Source organism: Carcharodon carcharias, chromosome 6, assembly GCF_017639515.1.
Source record: "Carcharodon carcharias isolate sCarCar2 chromosome 6, sCarCar2.pri, whole genome shotgun sequence".
Classification (NCBI taxonomy): domain Eukaryota; kingdom Metazoa; phylum Chordata; class Chondrichthyes; order Lamniformes; family Lamnidae; genus Carcharodon; species Carcharodon carcharias.
This window is the reverse complement of record NC_054472.1, coordinates 50,245,141-50,257,871: the sequence shown is the minus strand read 5'-3', so window position 1 is coordinate 50,257,871 and position 12,731 is coordinate 50,245,141. Positions and strand designations below refer to the sequence as shown.

At 41.5% G+C, this 12,731-nt stretch overlaps 1 protein-coding gene across 2 annotated transcripts in view; it reads left to right on the top strand.

Moving 5' to 3' along the window:
- Positions 1–12,731, top strand: part of LOC121278769 (programmed cell death 6 interacting protein) — a 132,613-nt gene that overhangs the window by 17,580 nt on the left and 102,302 nt on the right. For both annotated transcript variants that reach the window (XM_041189194.1, XM_041189193.1), the window contains exon 3: positions 11,163–11,232. In XM_041189194.1, the coding sequence (XP_041045128.1) occupies positions 11,163–11,232 (70 nt within the window). The remainder of the gene's footprint in view (positions 1–11,162; positions 11,233–12,731) is intronic.

Genomic DNA, 12,731 nt, shown 5'->3' with positions numbered 1-12,731 from the left:
AACACTATGGAGGGTATCTTCAATGTGAAGGCAGGACTTCATCGCCACAGGGACTGTTTGGTGGTCAATAATGTCATGGACAGATGCATTTGCGGCAGGCAGGTTGGTGAGAATGAGGTCAAGTATGTTTTTCCAACATGTTGGTTCCCTTACGACCTGCCACAGACCCAGTCGAGTAGCTATGCCCTTCAATACTTGGCCAGCTCAGTCTGTGATGGTGCTTCTGAGCCACTCTTGCTGATGGACATTGAAGTCCCCCACCCAGAGCACTATCTGCACCCATGTTGTGTTCAACATTGGACTACTGATTCACTAGCTGGTGGTGGAGGGGTGGTACATGGTAATCAGCAGGTGGTTTCCTTGACCATGCTTGGCATGATGCCATGAGACTTCATGGGATCCGAAGTCTATGCTGAGGACTCCCAGGGCAATTCCTTCATGTCTTAGTATTCCATGTAGCCCTTTTTACTTTGCTCTTAGCTATGTAGCACTACTTCCTTCTCTAGTACTATCCAACACTGACTCCTTTATGCACTTGATTCCTTTTTCCCCACATGCATAGAGCTGGTGCCCTCCCAACCCCACAAGCTGATCTGCTTTCAACCATACCAGTGAATGTCCCCATGAGGAATTTGGTTCCAGTCCTGTTCAGCTTTTGAATCGGTGCCTCCTGCCCCTGAACTGTTCCCAAAGAATCTGAAACCCTTCTTCCTCCTTTTTCAAACCACAGATTAATCCTCTCTATTTTCCTTTTCTACTCTCATTTTGTCTTGGTGGACGATATCGGAGTATACGATGGAACATTGGTAGGTTCCAAGTTAAACACTTGCCCACTAATTTGCCCCCTGGCAGCTCCAAAAAGCTTAAAGTCTTCCAATTTAATAGAAGGAACTGCATTGAGTTCTGAAATCATTGTGAATGGATCTGGTGATTCAAGATTCATTGTCCCACTTCTCCCACACAAATTGTAAAATGGTACAGGAGAAAAGCTAAATTGCTTTTGAACAAAGTAAAGATTTTCCATGTAGTTGAGCTGCTGTCTGTCTGCTCTCCTCACTACATTTAATTCTTTTGTAGAATTGTTGATCAGAGAACAAGTTTCTCTAGGGATTGAGAAAGTTAGGCATTATGGGTGCTAATTTTTTGCCTGTCCCAGGAGCTGGACCAAGATTAATAGAAGTAGAAGCTTGATCAGCTTAATATTTACACCCCGAGTGCTGATCAGTGATATATTTATCTGCTTACTTTGCTGTTTATCATAACTTTGCTTTCCAGCCAACCACTTTGGAATCTTTAGCAGATTTGCATTGCCTTTTATTAATAACATATATCTGTGGATCCATGGTTATCTTAGTACCATCACATCACTATCAATGTTTTGCTAGGTAAAGAATAAGCTTGTATGCAAATAATTTGAAGCTTTTTTTTGGGACAAGGTAATTGTTTTATTGGAGTGAAATGCTTGCTTACCTATATCACTCTTAATTTAACTGCTACTGACCTAGTTATCATCTCTGTGTCAGGTGCCCTTAACTAGACTGTCCAAAGTTGCATTTGTTAGAATTCTAGCTATTACCAGAGTTTCCTCAGAGTTTCTTCTGCTTGGCTGTCATAACTTTGAAGCTCTGCAGAAACTCCAGAGAAACGACAAAGACCATTTATATAGTTTTCCTTGGATTTTCACTTTGCTGAGGCCATGACAGCAAGCAGGAGAACTCCGTAGGAAATTTGCCTTCTGTTTGTAATAGTAATGTTTTAAGTAGCAGATGTGTTGAATCAGTTCTTGGTGAACACTTGAATTTTTTTTTCCCCAACTAGGTTAAAAGAAAGGAAAGAATAGGGCAGGTGAAGTCCGACAAGTGTATGCCATTTGGTAAATGCCCCTGTATATAGCAATGTTGGTATGGGTAAGCAATGTTTGCCTGGATTTCATAGTTGGCTGTGGCACTCGCCACTGACCTTGATTCAAACTGCGAAACTACCTACTACAATCCACACATTGTTTGGGTTTGAAGGAGGGGGATAATTGTGGGCATGGATTGTCGTGGATTGCAATTCCAAATCCGTATAAACTAGGCTGCCACAGTAAAAAAGCTTGGACCAAAGAATTAAATAATGTTTATTCAATATGAATAATTTCACACAATTTAAAAAAAATATATTTTTAAGTTTGATAATTGGATCAGATTTGCTTTTATACATATTTTATGGAAGTCTGATATTTTAAGTGATACACATTGAAACATTTAAAGTCTGATCATGCTTAAATCATAGATTTAACCTTAAGCATCGTATAGACTTAACTTAAAGATTTAACAGACTTTCACTGTTTTAATGTAAATACATTTTTAACTATTTTGGACCTTGTACAATTTTTAGTGTCCTTATAACAAAATTTATCTGCTTTGTTTAAAGTTGCTCTGTGCAATAATGGCAAATGCTGAATGTTGTAATTATTGGCGTAGCAAATCCCAGTTCCTTTCTTTAATATCTTTTCATTTGGTGGCCAAACTCCTGTAAACAAAGAAAAAGAGGACGCTCCTGCACTGTTGTCAGATTATCAGACTGCTTGTCCAATATCCAGCATACAAGGATGGATTTTGAAAAATATTTTGGGGGAAATCTTGTGTTATTCTGTAAAGAAGGCTGGTTGTTTGCGTGTCTGTGTGCGACTTAATTAAACTGGGCAGAGAGTAATAGAAGACAGGTTGTCTAGGGGGTTTAAAGCATGACCAGGTTAGAGGTGTTCAGTTTGAGGTAAAGTAAATAGGTTAGGTCTAATGTGCATTTTTAGTTAAGTTGAGAATTTTTTTTGAATATCAAATGGGAGTCAGGTGACAAGAAACATGTTTGCGCCTTGCAGGAATTCCATAGGTAAACAGTAGTGGGGATGTTCTATTTTATCGACCCAAAAGATGGAAAAATGAAAGATCTTATATTTGGAAGGGTTTGAGTTTCAAAGAGGTGTGAGAACTATGGAACTGGAGGTGAAAGGGGAAAATGGTATTTTAGAGTTACCTTGGAGAGCTTAGGAGGGAGATAGCTGAGCTGGGAGCTGTTAGTTCAGGGCTGGGAGAAGGTGCAGTTTGAATCAAGCATCCAGTCAAGCCAGAAAAGTCTTGGATTACAACAAGCAGTTTTATTCTCGAGTCGATTCCATCGCAAAGTGGATAAGGGTGGAGGTCATGTGGTATGCCTATATTGAAGCTACAGCAGTTTGCCTTGTGTAATGTTACTGGATTTTCTTTATAGTTAAACATCTATAAGGGGGTGTTGCATGGGAAGGTGTTTACTTTCAAGTTTGACCAAGTAGAGTGTTTTAGGGGGGATGTTTGTAAAACTTAAGTTTAACCATGTAACTGTGATTTTGTGCGCTTAAGTTTCCTTTTATTCTTGTTAATAAAACTTTTTAATTTTTAAAATCCCTGAAGTGTTACTGGAACTCTTACTGCTGAGATTGGTACATTGTCTTCTTGTTTTCAGAATACAAAAAAGGGTATGGTCTGTTAGCCAAATTTCCCTCTGGGATTTGGTTTGTGTAGCAGTTAACACCAGCAATGGTCATAATGAGTACTGGATGAGTGGAAATTCCTCCAATTAAATATTTGGAAGACTGATGCCATTGACTTCATCTCCTGGTTCCAAACTCCATTCCCTAACGACTGACCCCATCCCCCTTGCTGGCAACTGTCTAAGACCAAACCACGCTCTTTGCAATTTTGGTGTCATATTTGACCTCGAGATGAACTTCCAGCTACATCCACTCCATCATTGGGCTGCCTATTTCCAATTCTGTAACATCACCTGACTTTGTCCCTGTCTCTTCTCATTTCTGCTGATACTCTTATTCATGCCTTTTTATCTCTAAACTTGACTTCTCAAGCACACTGCTGACTGGCCTTCCTCACTCTTTCCTCTGTAAACTTGAGGTCATCCAAAACTCTGCTACCCATATCATTACTCACACCAAGTCCCATGTGCCTATTTCCTCTGCTATCAGTGACTTACATTGCCAGCTGGTCAAGTAATGCCTTGACTTAAAATTCCCATCATTGTTTTGAAACCCCTTCATGTAGATCCCTCCACACTTATGTAATTCCATTTACCCTCCAACTCTGAGATATCTGTGCTGCTCTAGTTCTGGCTTTGAGTGTTGCCAATTTTCATTGCTCCAACATTGGTGGCCATGCCTTCAGTTGTCTACACCTGTAAACTCTGGAATTTCCTCCCTACACCTCTCCACTTCTCTACCTCTCTAAGTTCCTTTAAGACACACTTTAAAATATATCTCTTTAATCAAGTTTTTGGCCATTGACCCTGATATTTCTTTATGTGGCTGTTTCCAAGCTTCATAGAAACGTAGAATAGTTACAGCACAGAAGGAAGCCATTTGGCCCATCATGTCTGTGCAGGCTGTCGGGAAGAGCCATTCAACTGGGATACTCTGCCACTCTCTCCCCATTGCCTTGCAGTTCATTTTCTCTTCAGATAATTATCCAATTCCCTTTTGAAAGTCATGATTGAATCTGCTGCACCATACTCTTGGGCAGTGCATTCCAGACCCTAACCAGTCATTGCATAAAAAAGCTGGTTCTTTTGCCAATTATCTTAAACTCGTGTCCTCTGGTTCTCCGCATATGGGAACAGTTTCCCTCTATCTATTCTGTCAAGACCCCTCTTGATTTTGAACACCTCTATTAAACCTCCTCTCAACCTTTGCTGAAGAGAAAAACTCAAGAGTCTCCAATCCATCCACACTGGTTCCAGCGATGAGGGATATTCTCATAAATCTTAAAACCTTATAATACCCCTGTGAAGCACATTGGGAGGTTTTTTATTATGTTAAGCATGCTATATGCAATTTGTTGAGCATTTTGCCTTGTTCCAGCTCTTATTTAAAATGCACGTCTCTCCTGCCTGCTCAAGGACTAAACCAAAATTCTCTCCCTCAGATATGTTCATTGCCTTCCTACCTCAACCTTTTGCAATCTTTCACCCAACTCAATTCATGGTTCTCTTTCCCCACTCTCCCAAGTTCAATGCCCTGTTATGCTTTCTTAATCTTACCTTCCATAGAAACTTCCCAAACCCTATTCATAGCCAAAACTTTGCCTTGCTACTTTCTGTAGCCTTGCTGCCCCATTGTCAGTCACTGATCATTTTGTTTTAGCACGTTTCACCCAGGTCCCCATTTCCTTCCCCTCCAAACTCTTCCATTGCACTTAAAACTGCACTTTCAAAATCCCATCTGTCCAGCCTTTGGCCTTGGTTCACCACAACATTTCTGCAGCTACTCTCCATTTTCGTGCCTTAGCCCCCATAAAAACCATTGCTGTGGTACTGCCTGCATCTCTGCTCCCAAGGGGTCCTTCTCCTCTCTGTAGTAAATGGATGTCCTACACCTCTCCCATGTTTTCTCCATCCTCACCTTCAGGAACAAGCCTGAAGTGTTTATAGACTTCTTTATCACTAAGATTGAGACTATCCTATTAGCTGCCTCTGCTACATTCCTTCCTTCCCCTTGCCCACTGGGCTAAAGTTTGCTTAAGGTGCCCCCCAAAACAAAGGTAAACTGCTTCTCATTATTCTCAATCTGTTTGCATCCTTTGACAAAGGTGACCAAACCATTCTCCACCATCATCCAGACTGCGCTTAGCTGATTCCAGTCTGAAAGACAAAACTATAGCTAGAAATTTGCCTATAATGGTTTCTCTTCCTCCTCCCCAGTGTCCACCAAGGATCTATTGTTGGTCTGCTCTGGTTTTTCATTTTCATGCTTGCCCTCGATGACATAATCTGAATATACTGCACCAATTTCCACATGTACACTTAAACACCCAGCTCTGCCTCACTACCAGCTCCATTGTTTCTAAATTGTCAAACTGCTTATCTGACATATAGTACTAGATGAGCAGAAATTTCCTGCAGTGAATTTTGGAAAGACTGAAGCCAATGTCTTTGGCCCCGTCACAAACTCTGCTCCCTAGCCACAAACTCCAACCCTCCTCTTGTCATCTGTCTGAGGCTGAACCAGACTAGTTGCAATCATACTATTGTGTTTGACCCTGAAATGAGCTTCCAACCAGATTTCCAAGTGATCACTAAGACTGTCTGTTTTCACCTCCATCACATCGCCTGACTCTGCCCCTGCTTGAGCTCATCTGCAGCTGAAATCGTCTTCAACTCCTTTGTTACCTCTAGACTTCTGACTATTCCAATTTGCCCCTGGCCAGCCTCCTGTATTCCACCCTCTAAACTTAAAGTATTCAAAACTCTGCTGCCTGTCTCTTAACTCTCACCAAGTCCTTTTGAACCATCACACCTGTGCTCGCTGATCCACATTGGCTCCTGGTTAGGTAATTCTTCAATTTTAAAATTCTCATCCTTGTTTTCAAATCCTTTGGCACTCTACCTCTCTAATGTTCTCCAGCCTTAAAACCTTCAGATATCTGCACTTGTCTATTTCTGGCCTCTTGAGTTTCTTAAAAAGAAGCCTTGCATGACTGTTATAGAAATGTTGGCTTAAATGCTGGCTTAGATCTCTTCCTGTGTCCCCAGCACAAAATCCATTCCTTATTGCACTCCCTGTGCACCTGGAGATGCAGGAGTGCTGCCCACAGACCTTGCGTGGAAGGCTATCTTCCCCGGCTTCAATGTTGTGGCAGTCCCCTTCCCCTCTCCCTCGCCCTCCAGTCAACTTCTACCAGGGGCCATCTGCACAGGTCCTTGACTTCAGTCTCTTGAAGCTTGTCTGTGCTCCTGGCTGCCAACCATGCTGCCCATTTAGCTGGCCGTCGGGCTGGAGTCTGCAGAAGGTGATGGCCCTAAGATTGAGATCCCTTGGGTTTCCACACTACTGTGGTCCCTGTCACCCACCTAAGAATATCAGGGCCATGTAGTCTAACAAAATGGGAATACTAGGACTTCAACTTTGAACACAATGTCAGGAAGCACTTCAGAGTAATTAATGCCTGGAAGGGTTCAACGGAGAGAACAGGGAAGAAGTTCATGTTAATAAAGTTAGGTGCTGTGAATGTAGATAGTTTTCTTTTTAGTTTTATGCAATATCGAGCTGGCTGCGTTGGGTAGCTTACATCACTTGTAGTTAACTTATCCCAAAGTTGAGGGGTTCTGCAGGGCTCAGTACTAGGTTCCCTGCTTTTTGTGGTACGTAGTAATGATTTGGACATAAATGTAGGGGGCATGATCAATTAGTTTGCAAAGAACACAAAAATTGGCACATGGGTGATATTGAGGGAGGGTAGCTGTCAACTGTAGGAAGGTATCAATGGACTGGTCAGGTGGGCAGAAAAGTGGCAAATGGAATTCAACCCGGAGTAGTGTGAGGTGATGCATTTGAGGAGGTACGACAAGGCAACGGAATACACAATAGGAGAATACTGAGAGGTGCAGAGGAAGTGAGGGACTTTGGAGTGAATGCTCACAGATAGCTGAAGGTAGCAGGGCAGGTCAATAAGGTGATTTAAGAAGGCATGTGGAATTCTGTCCTTTAACCGAGGTATGGAATACAAGAGCAGGAGGTTATGCTAGAACTGCATAAATAATTAGGCCATAACTTGATTACTGTGTGCAGCTGTGGTCACCTCATTACAGAAAGAATGCAATTGCACTGGAGAGTGTACAGAGGAGATTTACCAAGATGTTGCCAGGACTGGAAAAATGCAGCAATGAGGAAAGATTGGATAGGCTGGGGTTGTCCTCCTTGGAACAGAGGAGGCTGAGGGGAGATTTGATTGAGATGTAAAAAAATTGTGAGGGACCTGGATTGAGTAGATGGAAAGGGCCTATTTATCTTGGCAGAGAGGTCAGTAACTTGGGGGCATAAACTTAGATTTAAAGTGATTGGTAGAAAGATGAGAGGGGAGATGAGGAAAAAATTATTTCACTCACAGGGCGATAGGGGTCTGGAACTCACTGCCTGAAAGGTTAGTAGAGGCAGAAACCCTCAACTCATTTAAAAGGTGTCTGGATATGTACCCCGAGTGCCATAACCTGCAGGGCTGCAGACCAAATGCTGGAGTGTGGGATTAGACTGTGTGGCTTGTTTTTCGGCTGGCACAGACACACTGGGCCATGTGGCCCCTTTCTCTGCCGTCACCGATCTATGATCCTGTGGTTTTATGATTACAAAAAGATTTGTCGTTTGTTAAGCTAAGAATCAAAGGCAATTGGTAAAATTCAGTAAGGTTCTTTAAGCAGCCTGCTAGAAAATAATGGCTGACCACAATCACAGTATCTTTACATTGCAGAAGGTGGTCATTTGGCCCATCAAGTTTGTGTTGGCTCCCTAAAAGAGCATTGCACCTAGTCCTACTCCCCTGCCTTATCCCAGTAACAAAGAAACAGAAAATAGGAGCAGGATTATGTCGTTCGGCTTGTCAAGCTTACTCCGCCATTCAATATGAATATGGCTGACCCTTAATATCAACACTGTGCTCTTGCACTCTCCCCATACCCCTTGACATCTTTAGAGTCCAGAAATCTATCCATTTCTTTCTTAAATATGTTTAGTGACTTGGCCTCCACACCCTTCTGTGGTAAAGAGTTCCATAAGTTCACCACCCTCTGAACAAAAGTTTCTCCTCATCTCAGCTCTAATTAGTCTACCCTGTATCCTGAGACTGTCACCCCTTGCTGTAGACTCCCCAGCCAGAGGAAATATCATCCCTGCATCCAGTCTGTTCATCCCTGTCAGAATTTCATATGTTTCAATGAGAACCTTGCACATTCTCTCTTTTCAGGTAGCAATTCACAGAATCACAATATCACAGTGCAGAAGAGGCCCTTTGGCCCATCGAGTATGCACCGACATGTGAGAAACACCTGACTTACCTACCAAATCCCATTTACCAGCACTTGGCCCATAGCCTTGAATGTTATGATGTTCCAAGTGCTCATCCAGGTACTTTTTAAAAGATGTGAGGCAACCCACCTCCACCATCCTCCCAGGCAGTGCATTCCAGACCATCATCACCCTCTGGGTTAATAAGTTTTTTCCTCACATCCCCCCCAAACCTCCTGCCCCTCACCTTGAATTTATGTCCCCATGTGACTGACCCTTCAACTAAGGGGAACAATTCAATTCCCTTTTGAATACTTCGATTGAACCTGCCTCCACCACCCTTTCAGGAAGTTTTTTCCAGACTGCAAGCGCCTTCTGGGTGAATAATTTTTTCCTCACATCACTTTTACTCCTTTTGCCTGCTAGTTCTTGATGTTCCCTTGAGTGGGAACAGCTTCCCACTATTTACCCTGTCCATACCGCTCAGGATCTTGAATACCTCAATCAAGTCTCCTCTCAGCCATCTTTTCTCAGAGGAAAAGAATCCCGACCCCTCCAATTTATCCTCATAGCTACAGTACTTTATCCCTGGAATCGTTCTTGTGAACCTCCTTTGTATTCTTTCCAAAGCCTTCACATCCTTCCTCCAGTATGGTGCCCAGAACTGGATGCAGTACTCCAGATGAGGTCTAATTAGTGTCTTCTACAAGTTCTTGTACTCAATGCCCCTATTAATAAAGCCTAAAGTACTTTATGCTTTATTAACTGCTCCCTCAACATGTCTCAACTGCCATCTCCAATGTACATATACATTGAGTGTTCCTGCACCTCCTTTAGAGGCTGTCCCTTTATTTTATACTGTTTCACCATATCTTTCCTGCCAAAATAAATCACCTCACATTTCTCTGCATTGAACTTCATCTGGCACTTGTCTACCCAATCCACCAACATGTCTATGATCTTTTGAAGTTCAAGACCATTCCCATCACAGTTGACAATCTTCATATCGTCTGCAAATTTTGAAATCATGCCCTGCACACCACAGTCTAGGTCATTAATATATATCAGTAAGAGCGAGGGTCCCAATACTGACCCCTGGGCAACTCTACAACAAGTCTTCCTCCAATCTGAAAAGCAGCCATTTATCAGTACTGTTTCCTATCATTCAACTAATTTATTATCCAAGTGCCTACTTTTCCTTTTATTCATGACCTAGAATTTTGCTCTCAAAATTCTTAACTTGTCCATGTGTGACCAAATAGAAAATGAGAGTTCTGCCAGAACAGTATGTCATGATGAATTGATAGGTAGTTACAATGGTGAGGTTGGGCCATCTCTTGTCATGGACAAGATGGTTGCAATCGGCTTTTGAAGCATCGCTTGCATTTATAAAGCAACTTTAACGTAGTGAAATATTGCAAGTTGCTTGACAGAAGTGTAACCAGATGATAATTGTCACCACACCAGATATTAAGAGGGATGACAAAAGCTGGCTTGAAGGTTTAGGTTTTAAGGAGAGTCTTCAGTGAAGGGAAAAAAGGTATAGAATTTCAGGAAGGAAATTCCAGATACTTGGCCGAGATGATTGAAGTCATGACCATCTATAGTGGGGTGAGGGGAGTCGGGGATGTGCCAAAGGGCTAGAGTTGGTGGGCTTTCGGTCTTCAAGAGATTATATAGATACAAGAGTTTGACCAAAGATTTGAGCACAAGGAAGAGTATTTTGAATTTCAGCATTGATGACCCCCAGTTTTTTAAAAATCCAGAAGTCATGCAGACTTGGTGAGGGTTAGGGCAGCAGAGTTTGAGCACATCATGAGTACTTTTGGTCTATACTTAGTTTCATTTGTAGGCACTTGGATCACAGGCTTTCACAGATCAAAGGATTATGCATCCTTTTGAGAGCACCATTCTCAACAAATGAATACCAAGCCGTATTTCTACACAAATAAAAATTCATGATACTGGGCATATGATTTTTAAAATTTGAAATGTTATTTGATCTCCGTGCCCAAAAAGGGCTTTACAAGGTGGAAAAGGTTTAATATATTCTTGAGGCAAATTTATATCCTTTGGGAATGGGATATCCAGCTTGAGCTGGCTGTTTTTTTTTGCACAGTCGCCTCCCACCCATCATTTAATTGAGAGCATGGTCAGGTTCTAAATTATGCAATTAAATATTTAAAAAGCACATCCAGCTTTGAATATAATAAGTAAATGAGACAATCTCACTGGGAACTCAGTCACAAATTGTGTCTGTTAATTGGTGGTGCAAACAATGAAACTTTTAATTCTTAGAGTTGATGTTACAAGAAACCTGGCAACTTGAGACTTAATGTTTTTTTTTCCCCCTTTAAAGCTTTGTTTAACTTTCACCTGGAAAGATGCATTTGATAAGGGATCCCTGTTTGGAGGATCTGTTAAGCTTGGTAAGTACTTGTTTATATCATGGTATTTCCCAGGGACAAAATTAAAAAAAAACTTTGCTGCCTTAATTTTTCTTCTTCCGCTTCAATTACTTCACTACTGTTCTATCTAGCACCCCCTTTTCACTTTTCTCCTCTCAATTTCTCTTTACCTAAAACTCTCCTCATCTGGTATTTTTTCCTTTGTACCATCCCACCTCTTCTTTTGCTATTTCCTGGTGGTAGACTTTTGGCTCCATAGCTCCAAATAGCCCCAGAAATTATCTCCTTTCTTATTTTTGTTCCCATTTTATCTCCGAAGAAATGCACTTGACTTGCACTTGATCGATACATATTATATTTGCTGCTCACAATGTGGTCTTAGCTAGATTGGGGAGAGCAAACGCAGAATGGGTGATCACATTGCTCAGTCTGCAAGTGTGACCCCCCGCTTCAGGCCACCTCTCTTGAATTCTGCACCAACTCCTACTCTGATGTTTCTTTGATTGGCTTCCTACAATGTTCCTATGAAGCTCAACTTAAGCTTGAGGAGGAGGACCTCATCTCTCGATTAAGCACTTTACTGCCTTCCAGACTCAACATTGAGTTCAAGAATTTCAGCTCATAACCGTTGTCCCATTTTTTGTTTTGGAAAACGGCTGCTGATAATTCTGTGTTATTTATATTTCCTGTGGCCATTTTTTGTTTATTTACTTGTCCTCTTACTATCTCCTTTTCACTTGCACTATCATCCCTTTTGTCATTTACACCTTCCACCTTATCGCAGACCTTCCTTTTGTTCTTCCACCTCTCCTTCCTTTCTATGCTCCTGCACTTGCTTAAAAGCTGTCATTGCATCTTTAGCCTTTTGCAGTTCTGAAACATTGACAGCATTTCTCTTTCTTTAAGTGGTGCCTGTTGTGCATATTTCCAGCATTTTCTGTTTTGATTTTAGATTTCCAGCGTCTATAGTATTTTGCTTTTGTATTAGTAAATCTTTAACTGTCTTACAGACTGCCAGTCGACCTTGGTAGCACTGAAAATGAGCAATTTTTAAGTGTGGAGTCCATTCCTTCAGATTCTAATTATATTGAGAGAGAATTTAAAAGATAAAAAGTTGAAAATTTGTTTTCTTTTACTTGTCTTTTATTACTGTCTCTTAATGCCATCTTTCTCTCACTCTCTATTTCATTTTCTATACCTGATTTAACCTGGAATATTTTGAATATTTAATTCAAAGTACAGTAACTTGCACATAGTACTGTCAATGCATTGAAACATCCGATGGTTTTTCATGGTGGTGGAGAATGAAGGGGAGAGATGGACAGCCAACCATCAAGTAATTACATCACAGGACTTTGAGAAAGAGAATTCAAGACTTGCAGGGACATGATGAGTGGATGCAAACCATTGTTGGGAGATATAGTCTGCAATGTAGGGCTAGGGAATGCTTTTAATTCGTTCATGGGATGTGAACATTACTGGCAAGGCCAGCATTTTTTGCCCATTCCTAATTGCCCTTG